Source organism: Doryrhamphus excisus, chromosome 11 (assembly GCF_030265055.1).
Source record: "Doryrhamphus excisus isolate RoL2022-K1 chromosome 11, RoL_Dexc_1.0, whole genome shotgun sequence".
Lineage (NCBI taxonomy): Eukaryota > Metazoa > Chordata > Actinopteri > Syngnathiformes > Syngnathidae > Doryrhamphus > Doryrhamphus excisus.
The window spans coordinates 7,422,817-7,441,241 of record NC_080476.1 but is presented as its reverse complement, the minus strand read 5'-3'; the positions used below and the strand labels follow the sequence as shown (position 1 = coordinate 7,441,241).

General features: G+C 39.6%; 2 protein-coding genes across 6 annotated transcripts in view; one reads left to right on the top strand and one right to left on the bottom strand.

The window, feature by feature from the left end:
* Nucleotides 1–3,917, top strand: part of LOC131138031 (serine/threonine-protein kinase PAK 3) — a 28,350-nt gene extending 24,433 nt beyond the window's left edge. The window contains exon 15 of one of the 4 annotated variants that reach the window (XM_058086577.1): nt 919–3,917. In XM_058086577.1, coding sequence (XP_057942560.1) covers nt 919–1,008 — 90 coding nt within the window. In that variant the 3' untranslated portion in view covers nt 1,009–3,917. The remainder of the gene's footprint in view (nt 1–918) is intronic. The other 3 variants (XM_058086575.1, XM_058086578.1, XM_058086576.1) reach the window with 3 other exon arrangements.
* LOC131138030 (calpain-5-like) lies at nt 3,233–16,622 on the bottom strand. 2 transcript variants are annotated; one of them, XM_058086574.1, is made up of 13 exons: nt 16,346–16,622; nt 14,153–14,341; nt 12,337–12,468; nt 11,868–12,076; nt 10,601–10,793; nt 10,327–10,517; nt 9,166–9,243; nt 8,903–9,098; nt 8,674–8,796; nt 6,852–7,054; nt 6,646–6,767; nt 6,415–6,551; nt 3,233–6,206 (listed from the first exon to the last, which is right to left on the bottom strand). In XM_058086574.1, exons 2-13 carry the CDS (start codon nt 14,315–14,317, stop codon nt 6,024–6,026), a joined length of 1,932 nt encoding a protein of 643 aa, XP_057942557.1. In that variant the 5' UTR covers nt 14,318–14,341; nt 16,346–16,622; the 3' UTR covers nt 3,233–6,023. The 2 variants fall into 2 exon arrangements, with proteins under 2 accessions (XP_057942557.1, XP_057942556.1); XM_058086573.1 differs by lacking the exon at nt 16,346–16,622 and adding an exon at nt 14,998–15,330.
* Between the last annotated feature and the right edge of the window lie 1,803 nt (nt 16,623–18,425).

Genomic DNA, 18,425 nt, shown 5'->3' with positions numbered 1-18,425 from the left:
ATTATATTAGCTTCACACTGCATGGAGTCAGTCAACCGTCCGACAAAAAAAACGTTATCCTCCCATCCTGTGTGGAAGTGGTAAGTTTTTGGCATTTTACTTTGCCCTTCTTCCTCACTCCATTTGAAACAAGTTTAGTATAAGTCAGTTGGAGAAGCTAACTAGTTAGCTTGTCCCTGTAGTGATCATGTGCAGTGTAGTATGAACAAAGAATAATAGGGGTGTAAAGGTGACATCATTTTATCTACGGGCTTTATTTGAATTCTGGAACCAATTAACCACAATAACAAGGACTGTACGTTCAATAATGAACAGCCAAACTTTGCCAAATGGCTATTGTTAGCTGACAACAAACATAACTAATGTACATGCATCTGTTATGCAGGACCTGCTTAATGTACTCAAAGCAGGAAGAGGGCAGGATATAATGCTTGCAGCACCTTTGAGTGTTTCTGCCCTCTCGCCAATCGGGGAACAGAATGATTTGGAGTGCACATGAGAAAATGGCAAGGAAAGCATAGCTCTGTTTGACGACATGGTAATTCATTATTGCACAACACAGTAACAGAACCAGTGTTGTCATAGCTGGAAGGAGCAAACTGTTCATCCAATATTAACACTGTTGATGGCAGAATGGCAAGTGTAATTTGTATGAGGTTCCCAATAAATGAGTAGGACAACCAGCATTTTAAAGTGCATACAGAGGTAGATGGATGTTGAACCCAAATGGTACTGTAAATGCACTTATTGCCATCTTGTGGCATTAATAAAAACTACATCAGGAAGTGTTGTGTAGAGCGTTTGAGTTTAATTGGGCTCAGTAATGATCGCCTGAAACCCTGCATGTTAATGCTTACTACTTGATCTTCACAGTCATCCTATTTGGTTCCCATTTTTGTTCTTTCCTCCTCCATGCAGCATTCATTCCTCAAGCTGGCCAAGCCTCTGTCCAGCCTGACGCCTCTGATTGTAGCTGCCAAGGAAGCCATAAAGAACAGCAGTCGCTAGGGGGCACCCTCTGCCCTCACCCAAGGCCGGACCCCTGCCCGAGGTGGGCTTCCTGTGTCTTTGCAGGATGGGTGATGTGACGGCACAAAACGATCGGGGGGACCGAGTGGAGCTCTGAGACTCCCCTTCACGACCCCCTTATTCTCTCCCCCCCACTCACATAAGTAGGACGGACGTCGGCCTTGCAGCCTTCCTGTGCTGCTAAAAAAACACCTTTTGTTTACGTCTGCAGCACTCATGTACATGTTGAGCAGTCCATCACTAGTGTGTGTATGTGTGTGTATGTGTGTGTCTGCGAGCATGCACATCTGTCTAGTTTCTGTGTGTGCGGGGGGAATTGCTTCCAAACCAAAAAAGAGGGAAAAACACCCTCAAAGAAGAGCTTTTGATGGAGTTTCCTCTTGTGACAGTGTGGTGCTCGAACAGGCCACGCCCACACCCGGAGGCACACTGTGCTCACATGACTTTGTATGATTGGGTGTGGTGTATGGTGTGTGTGTGTGTGTGGTGTTTCTTGGTGCAGTTACAGGGGGAAAAGCAGGATTAATTTAATCTAAATTGACACCAGTATTCTTCATTCGTCCCTCTTCTCTTTTATGTCAAGTTAATCTTAATTAATCTTAGTCAGTTGTTTAGCATTTCAGGCCAGAATTTCCAACTGCCCTTTCCAACACATATAACAATACAAAGATAATTCTGTCTTTTTCTTAGGGCTGATTTTATTTTTGCTGTCTAAATTCTTGTAACTCCAGCCTATAGTCGAGTTCAGACGAATTGCAGAAAGACAATGGCAAATAATATTATGGTGTGTATGCATGATTGAAATGTTCAGTTCATTTGGAGCTGTTCATACACATAGTATGATAAATACATATAGTCCTGCCCTGTTGTTATATTTTTGCCAAAATGGGCATGTCTCTAAAATAGTCACAAGTGGTGATTAATCATGATTAATTATTTATATACTGTGATTAATCTGATTAAAAATCTTAATCATATGATATATTGCCGGATATTGTGTTCCCTCTTTATCGGACATGCTTCTTAATGTTTCATATTAATTCATTTTTATTGTGCTTTGAGAATTCCTAGTTAGCATTCCTTAAAAATATACATGGAAGTAATTATTATATTGGAACATGTTTTTAAAATGAAATGTCTCGTCTTTTTCAGGCTTTATATAGTTGGGTGAATATCTCTGTGCTAATACTCTCCGTCTGCAGACATGATTGTATTGGTAGCTTTTCCCCATGTAACTACACCAATGCGGGTGTGTTTGTGCGTTCTTGTCTTCCAACCCATAACACCCCACCTTGAAAAATCATTTTATCCTATTTGTCTGTGTGTGTGTGTGTGTGTGTGTGTGTGTGTGTGAGGGCTACCTCAGTCCGTAGGAGTCCAATCCTCCACCCTGACACCAGAGGTGCAGGGTAGCTGCTCACTCCCATTTTTGTACCTCCACTGTACAGCAACGATCCACCAGATGAAGGAGTGATGTGACACACAGGTCATGCATGTTAATCAACCAACAACACTGTATCTCATCATTCACATAGGTTAAGATTGTTAGAATTATGTATGTATGTAAATATACTCACCAAACCCCACCTTTTTATTTTATTTTTTTTGCAATTTTGTGTAACTTAAAAGTAATATTCAGGTTGCTTTATGGTATGTATCAGTAAATGTTTTTGCAACCTGCAAATGGAACAAGAGAAGAACACACACTTCTGTCTTTGGGACACTCCTTTATGTGGACTGATGAGTGCTGCACTAGCTAACACTGTGCGAGTGTTAGTTCTTTGTGTGTTTGCGTGACTGAGAGGACGCTTTGAGCAAAAATGCGCCAGCCCCAAAGGAACTCATGTACAGGTGCGGACTGTGAGCACAAAAAGGTGAAGTCGGGGAACAAGAGGCACTTCCCACCTGTCCTTATACCGCCACCACCCCCCCTTTTCTGTGGTTGCTCCTGTACATTCCTATCCTCTGAATGTGTCAATCTGTACACGTGGTGTGAAAATTCCTCTATTAATGTGTATCAAGAGAATGGAACAAAGACAAAAAATGTTACTTTTTAAATTATTATCATTATTCTGACTCTTATTATTGTCTAGCTTTGTAAAACTGCTGATCCACGCGGCGTACCTCAGCAGGATGACCCCCACCCTCAATCTTCCTCCACCTGCCCCGCCTTTGAAAAAGGACAAAATGAACGACGGGGAAATGAGGTTTTGGATAAACTATTTTTAATTGTGGTTGAAGCAATAGACTTTTTGAACTTTGAATTGTGCATGGCTGTGTCTTGAGTGTAAAAAAATATCACAGTTTGGGAACTGGACTGAAATAAAAAAAGAGGAAACAAGATTTGCTGTAATGCATAACCCTGTTACCTATTTAAACTGGGGATGCTCCGATCAGGGTTTTATGTTGCCGGCTCCGGTACCGATCATCCACAAGTGAGATCAACCAACATCTATCACATGGTTTAACTGTACTTTTTCCAATTTATTATGAGTGGTATTGGCCTTGGGTGCTGTTAGACGATTTCGAGGGTCCCTGGCAAAGAGGGTTTTTTTTTTTTTTGCCTTTTTTGGTGTGGAACATTTTTGTACTGTTTGACATAAACCTGAATTTAATTTGATGCATGTTTTGGAGTAATAATGAGAAATAAACTTAAGAGAATTAAGATAATACAAATAAATTCAGTGTCCAGGTTGCAGGGGTCTCCAACTATTTGTGTTCTACTTTATTTACCAACAGAGCTCCACTCAAACAGTGTGGGCATTGTCTTTATGCCATGAAGACATAAAGTCTGAATTCAACAGTTATAATAAAAAAAAATTGGCATCAACATCACCTTGTGAGATAGGAGACAAAAAAAACCTGTGAGACCCCTGTGTAAGACTGGATACACTGTTTTATGTTCATTAAACAATAATAGTACGTATCCCAAAAACGTGATATACACTTGTAGGCTTCCTGCAGGACAAAAACGAGCTCCAAATTAACTGCATTGTTTGTTTGTTTTAACAACAAAACGTCACTGTAGTAAAAAGTAATATTTGGAGCCCGAAAACCATAAGCTAGGTGGATAAGTAGCTAGCTAGCCTGCTGCCGCCAATGTAAAATACAGTCAGTGACAGCTAGGCACGGTATGTAAACAAAGATGCAAGAATCGTCGAACGGCAATAGGTTTGGTAAGGGAGTGATCGAATACGCTGGCAAAGATTGGCACAGTCTGTGGCAAGATCAATACGAGATGTTTTTTTGTTGGTATTCCTAAGTACACAACAGACATGTAGGATTTGCTACCTTGCGCCGATTGATTTTTTACTATTATTTTGAAAGCAGTTTGTTGACATATGCTGATCACGTGTTTTTTGTAGAACATGGCCGATCGATCGGAGCATCTCTAGTTTAAATTGTATATACGTAGCTGCATGTTATACACTTGTGGGCACTTCATTAAGCACACCTGCAAATCTAATGTAAAGATAATCAAAGGTATGTATCGAAAAATTTTGGCGGATTCCAAGATGAAACCATTACTCACATGGGGTGGCAATGAGTTGATACCTGAAATGTCTAGATGGGCAGTAGGATGGCCGGAGAGAACCCCTGGCTACCACGTAGCCACTGTGCAGCACCACGCTGTTTCGGCTTCTACGTCACACTTCAGAGTGCATGTACGCTTTAATTCCGGGCCAATATAAACCTATTTCGCACCATCACATTTTAATAAAAGTTCACCTGCAGATAGATATTAGAGTGAAATTATATCCTACATACCTTTTATGTTGTCTTGAACCTCCGATCCATGAGTTAGAAAGGCTTAAAGTTGGACTTAACATTCCTATGAGTAGCGGTGGTCCAACATTGTAAATCTGATGCTCCACGGACTCTCCTAATCGAGCGCGCACACACAGTGTCACATTTTACCATCCTTACTTCTGGGAATTGTTACATTCCTACTAGTTAGAATAGGTGTCATGTGGAGAAAATGGACGGAAGGAGCAAGCTAGTTTGTTACTACTCGCCCACGTTTGTTTACACGCTTGAGAGGCGGTTTGATGAGGTCATCTTTTGGCGCCAGCAAATACTGGAGCCATTTTTTTTGTCGAACTGCTGCAAATGTGATTTTTTCTTAGAGAGTAATACACTATCTATATATAATAAATATATATATGTATGTCGTGGAATTCACACAGCTCTGTTTATTTCAAACAAATTTTACAAGTGAGTAATGAGTGTGATGTCAGGTATCAGTGTGATTCCCTGTCTACCCATTGATATCAAAACATCAACGTAGTGGTTTAAGATGAAAGTCAAGCGGCTAGCAAGGAAGTGGATATTCAAGCCTCAGGTTGAGCCTCAAGATCAATGAGCTGACCAGAATGAAATTTGTGCTTCACTGAATGGCTAAGAGCTAGCGTCCCACGTGAGCTAACGGAGCTAGCCAACTTCAGTGCGGTCAGATCGGCCGGGGACAAGCAAAAACAGCACAAAAGTGCTGGGTTTGCACTACGTAAACATTAAAATGTCTATCTATAAAGCATTTTAAAAAAATACTGATTTTCATTATTGGGAAAAATATGATACCGATGAACACCGATTTTTTATGCGATATTGGACATCCCTAGTTTTGAGGTATTCAGTATTGTTGTGGTAACAGATATTATGTTGCAGCGCACTCGCACACTCTTGCAAACTACAACCAAAATATTGTCAAAACGAACTAGAAAGCAGTATATTTAGGATGCAGGTGTACCTAATGTTGTGTCTGGTGAGTGTACATTAATTACACTACATCATAATGTAGCGTTACTCACATTATATTTGTATAATACATTATATAGTATTTGCCAGCCACATTACTAAAAAATGTCATAAGTTACTCATGATAGACGATATAAAGAAGGTTAAAAAGTGTGCAATATTGCCTACTGTACTAATTGTCTTTCTGTGATGGCACATTGTTGTCACATAGTTTCACAGTCGAGTTGTTTGACTAAGCCTCACATGGCGGTGAGCTGGGAGGAAGTGACGATCCTCAGAGTGATGCTCCCCGGCATTTCGTCGGCCATGTTGCGGCCTTGTTTCCTCAGCCGCAGCCTCTGAGGATCGGCAGTGTCCTTCACTGAAGCAGATAGCATCACTTGGCCCATGAACTGGTCCTGCACTGCGTTACTGTTCCAGATCTGATGGCAACCAAGCGGAGACATAATCGTTGAGAAAACTTGAGTGCTGGGGGGGTGGGGGTTCATATTCATTTGTGCTCAGCGCTCATTTGCACAGCAGGCCGGGATATATGCATAGTTAGAAAACCTGTTTTTAAATGGTCGAGTTCTACTGGCTTTTATTGAGGCACGCTAACGCCCGCCCACAGTAGTTTAAATGACATCTTACCTGCACAGTTATAGGCTTCCTGGGCTTCTTCCTGTAGAAAATACCACTGGTTGCAAACTCTGGTGTTAAAGTGTCCTTCTTAATGGTGGACTTTACGGAGCGGCCCTCGCAGCTTATGATCACATAAGGGTCTGCGCCTGCATGGAGAACAAAGAGCAAAGCCGCATCAAATAACACAGCTGCTGGGATGCATAGCTGTTTTAGTTTTGAATTTGAAGCAAAAGAACGAACCGCCTGTGCTGTCCTGGTTCTGCAGGCCTTCAGCAGAATGGACGTACACGTGGCTCACGGCCTGTGGGTATCCAAGGAAAGAACTCCAACATCTTACCCTGGGCTTATCCTCGATCAGCTCCCTGGATTGAGCACCAAGGATTAATACCTATCAAGCATCATTTAATAATCCTAGCACACATTAACAAACGACTGTAATGGTGTACCTGCAGCCCGAGTCCAAGTCGGTGAAGACTCGGATCATGTAGTCTCCCAGAGTGTGAGGCTTGAAGGTGGTGGGTAGGATGACGTAGCGGCCCTGCTGCAGCATGCAACGCATGAAGACCGTGCGGGCGTTTATGTATGTTGACGTCGCCACGCAGTTCTGGGTCAGGATGTCGTGGAGCCTGTACTTCCTGTTTAGTTCCACCTGTGTAAAGGGAATAGTGATTAGATGATTGATTAATGTCATGTCTTTATGTAGCTCATCAATCAGTGCAATGGTGAGTAGATAGACAGAGACGGATGATTTACTGAGTGAGTCATTTTTTATAATGTAAAGTGTTTTTTTAGTAAAAATCCACAATGTCCTCATCCACAAGTAGTTCATGACCAGTTATATCCCTGACATTCTCATTAAAGCATCACTCACCATTTTCCCACCATTTGCATTGTATCATATGAAGGAGGAGGATAATAACATGATGAGATAATAAGGCTTGCAGTCCCAGCTGGCCCTGTGCCGACAGCCGCTTCAGAACATGACATGTTGATTGTAATGTTGTCCAGATAAGTGTCAGCGTGATAAGAGTATAAAAAATGTGGGTTTGACCATTGCCAGATGTCACATCAACTGCATTACAGGAAACAATTTGGCACAATCATGTGGAAAGTGAAAGTAAAAATAAAAAGTTATAAAATGCTGCATCTGTAGATGGTAACTGTTTTATTTTTGCAGTACCAAAATCATCATGCCGAGTCAAAGAGAGTTAGTTATGTGTCCTGTAGGAATTCTTCAGCCTGAAATACGTAACCAAACCTTGATTGATTGCGTTCTTTGGTTATGATTTAGCGTCTTGCTGAAAAGGTCACATTTGATCTGATAACCGTAATAGGTGTCATGAAAACTACTCTGTGTCTGCACGACAAATGCCAAAAAATGTGAAGAAAAGTTGTTTTGGCTCACGTCTACACATCCCACACTATTCCCAGTTCCCTCCCTGTGATCCCAACTGTGCACCCTTGAAGCATGTTGATCGGAAACCCTTGTTTGACCTTTAAGTGGTTGGTATGGCCAAAATCTGAACTCCTATAGAAGTTAAGGGGCTGGCTGTATCGATCTAAATATCCATAGTAACGATACTAAGGGTCGTATCAGTGTTGGATCAATGCTACATTGAAATTGTTGAATGAACATCATTTTATTATTGTAAGTGGTTGCACAAAGTCATTTTATCTGAAAGTAGATATCTTCATTATTAAGTATAGGCAAATAAATTATATTATAAAATTCAACCTCAACTATTCATTCATTCATTCATTCATTTTCTACCGCTTTTTCCTCACGAGGGTTCGGGGGGGGTGCTGGAGCCTATCCCAGCTGTCTTTGGGCGAGAGGTGGGGTACATCCTGGACTGGTCGCCAGCCAATCACAGGGCACATATAGACAAACAACCATTCACACTCACATTCATACCTATGGACAATTTGGAGTCGCCAATTAACCTAGCATGTTTTTGGAATGTGGGAGGAAACCGGAGTACCCGGAGAAAACCCACGCATGCACGGGGAGAACATGCACACAGCTCCACACAGAGATGGCCCGAGGTGGAATTGAACCCTGGTCTCCTAGCTGATTTTACTCTTTTTTTTAGTAAATCAAATTAAACCCATTTTAAATGTACTATCCTATAGCTGACTTTGGGCAAGAGGCGGGGTACACCCTTTTCCAGGAATGCTATTTTTCTTTATTTACATGGGACAAAAAATATGTCAACATTCTTGTGGTCAAATGTAATACCCAGGTAAATTATTAACTTATTTTACTACCTTGAAGATGCTGAAGCCAATTGTGAGATTTTCCCCTTGTCCGATTTTCCTGTGGATCTTCATATCTCGCTGTTGTAAGGAGACGAGGACCTCGTCGGCCTCCTTTGTGACATCAAACATGTACTAGACAGAATTGGAAAAGGAAGTCAACAACATGCAGTTGAAATGTGACAAAGAACTCTCATTTCCCATCTCACAGGTGTAAAAGTGTACTGTTGTTCCGTAGTACCTGTGGGTTCTGCAGGAAGGTCTGCTTATGGTTAGCGCATCCGCCGCAGCGGTTCAAGAGAGGCTCTGCTTGCTTGGTCCAGCTCCCAAAGTGCATGACCTCATGCCAGGTCTTATGGAAGCTCATCATGGACGTGTTGATGAGACGGCACACGTCGGCATCTGTAAAGTACTTGCACCAGTCTGTGAAAGACATCCTGTGGACGTCCAGTCAGAAAATGATTAAGAAGGATTGTTTTGAATACGTTATGTGGGATCTCTCACCAGAACTCGCCATCATCCTCCACTGTGATGCCAAGGTTGCCCCTTTCTGTGTCGCCAACCTTTGACCATTCTGCAGAACTGTCAGGATAATAAGTGAGATTATGACACAGTGGGTGTGGAAAGTCACTGTTATCCGGTCTCATTTGGTTTTCTTTGAAAATGTTCAACTCAGTTTTCATACACTATTGCACACAACCAACCAGTCCAGGGGTCAGCAAGCCACGGCTCCAGAGCCGCATGTGGCTCTTCAGCCTCTTTGTTGTGGCTGCCTTCGCAATGCTCAAGAATTTAACACCCGAACTTGTTGGGGCCAGAGTAAATATGTTTGTCAACAAATGTAAACAGAATTTATATTTAATTTACACAAATATTTATGTACATTTATCTTCTATAAGAGCAAGATCCGATAGTAGCAAGAGTACTCGATCAACTCCACTTTTCTCCCCTGAACTACTTTAATACCCCAAAATTCCCTCTAAATCTGAATCACGGGAGACTCGCAATTCACTCTGGATGTGGGAACATCGCTGCACATTTCTTCAGGTATAAACTTTTTAAAGTTTATAAGCTACTGTGCGGCTCCAGTCTATTTTCCTTTAGTGAGCGTGGGGGTAAAATGGCTCTTTTGATAGGAAAGTTTGCCGACCCCTGAACTAGTCTGTTTGTGGAATCACCTTATGTGTTGCTGACTCATGATGTGTGCATTTTTTTTCAAAATCTGATTTTTATGTGATCTTTCACAGAAATCGTCCGATACTGATCGAAGGCCAATCTATTGTAGCATACCTAGTTGGAACAAATTAATAACTACAACCAAGGTTCCACTATATTGCGCTTTTTGTGCATTTTTTGTGCTGTTACCACTATTAATGGCAAAGAAGGAAAATGTGATGACAACCATGGAACAGGAAATGGACGTTTTTGCAACATATGAAAGGTTCTGGCTGGTCAGTAATAACGGTATAGTGTATAGACATATGTAAACAGCATGTAGCTGTAATGGCTAATGAGTGGAATTAAAAGAACCATAAAAGGTTGCTAACAAATGGCATATTTTTGCCACACTGAAAATGAGTATTGTTTCTATTCCACTAGGTGAGAGTATCTTCAACAGAACAGTTGAATTATGCAGTGTTATGTTGGATGGATTTGCTTTTTCACCTGTCACTCCAGGCTCCATTCCACTCCGTCTTTCCCCAGGGATTCCTCATTCGGATCATAGGGATGGTTTCGTTTTTGAAGTAGGCCATCAGGCCGTGACCCAGGCGCACCCTTTTTACCGCGGTCACAGAGTACGCATGACCTTTCACCAGCCCGTTAGCCATCTTGAGCTCAATTTCGTGAGGTTGTGCCTAAAGAAAAGGTAAACATCTCACATAGTAAAGCCAGGTTCTATTCATGTCAGACCACAACACCGCAAGGACACAACACGGACCTTAATGGAAGAACTTATGATGCCACCTCGGTCGTACACTTTCAGTAGGTCTTCAAAGAAGTGGTCTAGCTTCTTCTGGTCCTTGTAGTAAGCCTCTGCCTCCAGGTTGATGGCCTCAGACACAGCTCCACTGAAATCCACCACAGCGTCTCCAGTGTTGCCCCCCTCCAGCGACTCATAGCAGCCAGAGAGCCTGAATTAACATGCAGAGTATTAATATTTTATATTATTATATCTATTATGGAAAAAATAATTATTAGTAGTAGTCAAAATATTGTAATTTATTTATTTATAATAATAATGTATTTATTTATAATTATGTTAATATCTTCGGCAATCATTATGATTTAAAATACTATTGAAATAATAAAAATAACAGTGCCATGTCGATAATTCTGAACTATTATAATAAGCTATTAAAATTAATATTATTGCAATATTATTGTCATTATAAATCATTTGTATTTAACATTTGTTATCAGCTTTTTATTTTTCTAGATTTATTCTATATTTGTTTCATATTTAATACGGGGGTGATTCAGCCGATCAATAGCAGAACTGTAAAAAATGACAGCATATAATAATAATAATAAAATCATAATCCATTTTATTAGTATTTCTAATTAATACGCATTAATGATCATATTTTTATATTTAAAAATAATACTAGTGCTATTGTTATACTAACAATAGTGACGTATCAATAATGTAGAATTATAATAAGGATTTTAAATGGATATCATTACCGTATTCGTCCTGATTATTATGGTAATTCAGCATATTCAAAAGAAAGAAAAACAACACCGATCTTCTTCGGTACTAAAACAAGCACACACACTCACTCTGCACACATTCAATTACAATAATTTGAAATGAAATTATTAATTCATTCATTTTCTACTGCTTTTCCTCGCGAGGGTCGCGGGGGGTGCTGGAGCCTATTCCAGCTGTCTTCGGGCGAGAGGCGGGGTACACCCTGGACTGGTCGCCAGCCAATCACAGGGCACATATAGACAAACAACCATTCACACTCACATTCATACCTATGGACAATTTGGAGTCACCAATTAACCTAGCATGTTTTTGGAATGTGGGAGGAAACCGGAGTACCCGGAGAAAACCCACGCATGCACGGGGAGAACATGCAAACTCCACACAGAGATGACCGAGGATGGAATCGAACCCTGGTCTCCTAGCTATGAGGTCTGCATGCTAACCACTCGAAATGGAATTATGGAATATGTTAACTTTTAAGTCATGTACTCACTTGGCATAGGCTTTCTCCAGCAGAGCACTCCAATATTCATTGTTGTCTTTGGAGTGACAGTAGATGAGTTCTCCATGGATCGTAGGAAGGCGGTCATCCACCACCACATCCACCCACTCGCCAAACACCCAAAACTGAAAGTGAAAGATTCCGGCGTATTCCTCTGGGTGTTTGGGGTCCCACTCCTGCTCCTTCCAGTCTGGAATCACCTGGAGATGGAAATATTTTGACGTTGTAATCACTTTCAGTTACTGCTTTGAGTTAGTTATACTTGCATTTGAAAATACACAGAAACAACTCAGACAAACTGTGGGAATTATGCGTACATATGACAAAAAACGTGAGATTTTCTTGAATGAGTGAAACTGCCTCAGGTGAATTCCTGCTGTCAGATAAGTTGTGTGTGTCTTATCACGTGGTTGCACACACTCACAGCCCTTCCTCTCAACCATAAATCTGATAAGCTCACCTTCTTCCACAGGTTAGGCTTCAGGGCCAGACATGAGCAGGCAGCCACAAACCAGCAGTTACCCACTGAGCCTTGGTTCAAGTCATGCGCGCTGACGCCCTCCACAAACAGGTGAGGGTCAGTGCTGATCTCCTGCAGCACAACAGTAACATTATTATATTACATTATATTGTTGACATCATTATCTTTGACTGTAATTACCTCTTGGATCACGTATGAGAGCACCACCATTGTAAATATTTGCTATAAATAAATTTAGGGTATTTTGCAGCTGTGAAAGTGATGATATTACCCAAAAATATAAGAAAAATATATTTTCCTGGTGCACAAAAGCTTCTTAATTACAGCAATGTCATCAAATGAGATAAGAAGCTTTGCTGCTGCCTGCTTCACATGACTTTAGCTTCCTTCAGCCCAAAACGTGTTTATCTTGCTCTTAATTCAGTGTTGAGTGGTGCACATTCTGTCTGATTTATTTTTTTGCATGTTTATCACACTTAAGTGTTAGATCATGAAAATTATATCATCAAAAATATTAGACAATGGCAACACAACTGACACAAAATACAGTTTTTTTTATATGAAACTTTTTCTTATCAAGGGAGAAAAAAAACAAACCTACATGGCCCTGTGTGAGAAAGTTATCCCTCCCCCCATTAAAACATAACTTAACTGAGATGAATTGAGTCTGGAAAAGGTTATAAATCAATTTTTAAAACTTTGGGACTCCAGTGAACCACAGTGGAAACCATTATTAACAAATGGCAAAGACATGGAACAGTTGTGAAACTTCCCAGGAGTGGCCGGCCAACCAAAATGACCTCAAGAGCACAGCGACGACTCATCCAAGAGGTCACAAAAGACCCCACAATAACATCCAAAGAACTGCAGGCCTCACTTCTCTCAGTTAAGGTCAGAGTTTACAAAACCACTCCTGAACATTATTATTGTTTTGCCAGAAAACATCTTGATGATTCCCAAGACATTTGGGAAAATACTGGTCTGATAAGACAAAAGTTGAACTTGTGTTGGAAGTTGGAAATTGTGTGTTCCATTACATCTGCCATAAAAGCAACACTGGATTAGAGAAAAAGAACATCATACCAACGGTAAAATATGGTGGTGGCAGTGTTATAGTCCGGATCCCCAAGACCTTTGGGAAAATACTGGTCTGATGAGACATAAGTCAAACTTTTTGGAAGGTGCGCATCACATTACATATGGCGTAAAAGCAACACTGCATTACAGAAAAAAAACATCATACCAACAGTCAAATATGGTGGTGGTAGTGTGATGGTCTGGGGCTGTTTTCCTGTTTAAAGACCTGGAAGACTTGCTGTGGTAAATGGAAAATTTTGCTGTCTAACAAAAAAAATGAAGACTTTGGAGTCAAAGTCCAGACCTGAATCCTATTGAGATGCTGTGGCACGACCTTCATGCTGGAAAAGCCTCCAACGTGGCTGAATTACAACAATTCTGCAAAAATGAGTGGGCCACAATTCCTCCACAGTGCTGCAAGAGACTCATTGCAAGTTATCGCAACGCGTGATTGCTGTTGCTGCTAAGTGTGGCCCAATCAGTTATTAGGGTTAGGGGGCAATCACTTTTTCACACAGGGTCATGTAGGTTTGGATTGTTTTCTCCCTTGTTTGTTTTCACACTTTTTCTCTGTATCAGTTACATGCTATATAAGTCTATTTGATACCATTTTTAGTAGATTATATCCAAACTGTGAAATCTGAATGACTCCATACTGGCTTCCAGACTTCCATCTCCTCACACAAAGTGCCACAAATCCAGCCAGTCATTCACTCACCCCGGGACGTTTCCATTGCACAATACCAGGTGGTGGTTTCCGAAAATACAGCGATGAATCTATGGCTGGAAACTCTGAATCCTCAAAGAGTTTTTTACTCTTGATGCAGTCCTTCTTGAGCTCAGCGTAGTGCTGGTTCTTGTAGGGGGTCGCAGAGGAGAACATAGTCCACTGCTAGAAGACTCACAACTGCAAAGATGGATGATGGAAATGTTAGTGTTTATTTGGAAGGCATCTCTGTGTGAGTTTTTTTTTTTGGCAAATTCCTTCCAGTAGATCCCTCAGGAGGGTCTAGCTCTGGAAAGTACTACTATGAAGATGTGTACTTAAAGAAAGTAACAATACTAACTAGAAGCGGTGACCAGCAGTCTCAAAGTGTACATAGAACAGGGGTGCGTTTGTTTTTTTTTATTGGCCTACAGCACATTCTAAAAATTATTTTAAAAAAAAGATAAAATCAGAAAATTCTGTTGTAATTTTACAAGTGTAAAGTCAAAATATTAACATTAAAAAAGTTGTAATCTAATGACAAAAAATAGTAAAAATAGTAAAAAAAAAGTAACATGAGAAAAAAACACTTTTTAGCAGCATGAAGTTGAAATATTGAAGAAACAACATCTTATTTTTTAAAACTGTAATAATCTAAAAACAAAGCATTACATTTTTTGAAAATGAGTTTGCAGAAAAAGTTACAATTTATGAAGCAGCAAGAAAAGCACTAAAGTCATCTGACAGAATATGTTTGTATTGAATCAACAGGCTGTTTAACGGTAGGTACACCTGTACAAACAAGATCCAACCCAAGAGGCCAAAGGCTGAAAGAATAAATTGAAAACAGGCCGTACCTTTCTCACAGGGACGTATATCTTCTTGCTCCACAATGAGGAAGCTCTCGAGTGTTTTTACCTGCCTGTGTTTCCCCTCCCACACAACGTCACTGCTTCACTGCATTGTTGAAGCCACACCCTGCCTGTTTTCCTAACTGTATCCTCCTCCTATACTGGACATAACCTTCCTCTCATATTGTTTTATTCTACAGTATTTATGGGAAATCACTCACCTCAGACCACCCAGATGATAAATAGCTTTCTAATGAATACAACCCCTGAGGGGAACTCGTGTGGCACAGGACACCGTGTGTGTGTGTGTGTGTTCGTATGCCAAGTGTGTGTGTGCGTTATCGCTTTTAGAGTTCCAGGGTAGTGTGATCATGCTGGATATTTTTGGGAAGGTCTTCACAGAGGGCCGTAAATGCATCGTTATTTTGTTTTTTTAACAATTAGATTTAAGTTCTCTGCATGTGTAAAAGTAATAGAAACACATCATCATATAATATTAGGGCTGTCAAATGATTACAAATTGTCATGAGATTAATCACAGTTTTTAAATTAATTAATCATGTTTAATCACCATTAGCAAATATGCCTGAAATATCAATTTTTACTGTATTTAATGAACAGAAAGATAAAGATGACATATTAAATGGACTGATGGGTTGTGTTCAAAGACATCACATCATTTAAGGTAAATGTTTGTGTATTTTCCAGCATACTTTTAACGTAGCAAATTTTAAGGGTAAATTATTATAAGTGAGTGATGATAATATGCACTTCATGTTTTTCTTTATCTTTATTTTAACACTTCAACATTATAAAGATGTTTTTTTATGTTGTTTGAAGGGTCCCTGAATGCATCTTGCATTCTTGTAATGGGAATGACGTATGTTTATATAGCGCCACTAATCAACCTCCATAGCCGACACACATTATCATTTCAGCAGCCTTGATTTTGCTGCATGCTTTGAAGGGGAAAAAGGTAGCGCCATCCGGTGGACAAATATAAAAATTGAAGGCAAAACATTAACATAATGGGTTGCATTAGTTTATGATCATTTGTGTTATTTTTAATTGGACACTTTTTGTCACGAGGAATATAGCTTTTTCATTAGCTTTAGGATAATCTACGGTGCAGAAATGACATTTACATTTTTTTATTGCTATCCTAGGGCAAATTTGCCCTATTGTCATTGAACACAGCAAGATAACCCACATATATGTTATCCATACCAGTGTAGTATCTATATTGGATCCATACTTGCACAATATTTTTAGGTTTTGGTATAACTACCAAAATGTGCAGTATCGCCAAGCTCTAGCGACTTACTTAAATCAAGTAAAGGCAACACTCACTCACCTCTGATGCTGTGTCCTTGTTGTGTTGTATCAATTCATCCTGAAAGATTTACAACACATCCCGCATTTATGCCTACAAGTCGGTCCCATTCTTTAAAACAAGCAGAAGTGCAGGTTGGGAACTGTGCAAAGCTCTTAAAGCCAATGCAGTAATTAGGCCACAGTTAAAAACTGGTCTGACTGGTCAGCAGTTGGCTGCAGCAATCATGCTAAAAAGGCTGCAGAGAAGAAAGAGGAGGGAAAACTGAAACTGAACACCAGCCAACGATTTACACTGGAGGCCAAACAAGCCAAAACCTGTTGGTGTTTGATTTGTATTACTCCCTTTAAGCATCGGCTGGAGCTTCTATACAGACACTGGATTGTTGTGCAGCACCTAAGAAGAGACCAGAGGTCAGTCAAAGTTAAATGCTAGTGACTAAACAGGAGAAACAAGCCATGCACATGAAATCAAGGGTAGTAAACCAGACCCGCTGGCAGGAAGTCTGTTGTCTGGTCCACAGTTTGGAAGGAGAACAAGAAGCTCTTTGACTTTCTGAGACAAAAAAAAAACACACACAAGAAGAGCTTCTTTTTGGGCATAATCGTCAACCGTGAAGGCAAAGGAAGAGGCAAGAGAAGAAGAATGTTTCCACGCAGCCAAAAGAAATACAACAAATCTGTACAGGAGATGAATGGACTGGCTGAAGAAGAGAACATCTAAATTGAAAGTAAAGCTTGTGGATCACGTCTGAGCTGAGGAAGAGATGGATGTGATATTTCACATGAAAAGTTCATGAGAAAAAGATGCAGAAGAAGAAGAAGCACCTTATAAATATATATATTTGAATCCAACCTGTAAATCCCACCCTAAACAAGATTATTCATATTCTTATGTGCTGTACGACTATCCATCTGGAGCCTATCCCAGCTGTCTTCGGGCGAGAGGTACACCGGGTACACAGGGTACACCCTGGACCGGTCGCCAGCCAATCACAGGGCACATATAGACAAACAACCATTCACACTCACATTCATACCTATGGACAATTTGGAGTCACCAATTAACCTAGCATGTTTTTGGAATGTGAATGAGCCCTCGCGTGCACGAGGAGAACATGCAAACTCCACACAGAGATGTCCATGCTTTACTATTAATAACAAAGTAATAATTACTTATGAATATTAATAATTAATTGTGAATATTAGTAGTATTCTTATATGTACAACTACTAAAATGATAATATAGTAATGTAAACAAGAATTTTTTTTTTGTTTCAGATGTTGATAAAAAAAATGAATATTAATTTATTATGAAAATAATGCAAAATAATTCTGTCAGAATGTGGTTGATAATGAATTAATTTATATAATAGTCTGAAATATAAAATCCTTAATCTGATAAATAATTAAAACGTGGCATTTATTATTATTAAATTATTATTTTATTATTTTGTTTATTATAATTTTATTTATTATTATTATATTTATTGTTTTATTATTATTTAAATTATTATCTAATTATTATACCAGTTGTGTAGCACTTTGTGAAGCATGACCATTTTTTAAAAATGTGCTACGTAAATAAAATGTTATTTATTATTAATATATTATTTTTATAAATATGTTTGTAACCAGTACACATACATGCAATTGATACAGCATTTGCAGTAGTAATATTAGCTTTAATGTTTTTATTATTAATGATTTATTATATTTGTTCTCTGTACACAGACTGTGTACATATATTTATACTGTTATTCTGTATATTTTGTATTTTTCATTCTTTTTTAATAGATGTGTCTGCACCTACTATACCAAAACAAATTCCTAGTATGTGTTTGATCATACATGGCAATAAACCTTTTCTGATTCTGATTGCATAACATGGTCTGGGATACATTTTTGCAAACTAATACTTAAAGGTGCTTGTAGTATTTTCTACCTTGGTGGAGAGTAAATTAAGTAGAAATGTTTGTTGCAAATTAGCAAGAACAATAATCCTATAGCTCTGGTATTGGTGCAGGTGTACCTAATGAAGTGGCCGAGGATCATCTAAATGCAATCCCACGGTGATAAGAATCATAATTCCGCATCTGGTA

Coding starts and splice junctions, on each gene's coding strand:
- LOC131138030 (XM_058086574.1), bottom strand. CDS start 14,317: ATGTTCTCCTCTGCGACCCCCTACAAGAACCAGCACTACGCTGAGCTC. Junction 7,055..8,673: donor TTGGCTTCAGCATCTTCAAG/GTAGTAAAATAA, acceptor CCCTTTACACAG/GTGGAACTAAACAGGAAGTA. Junction 6,552..6,645: donor GAACCAGGACAGCACAGGCG/GTTCGTTCTTTT, acceptor TTCTCCATGCAG/GCGCAGACCCTTATGTGATC.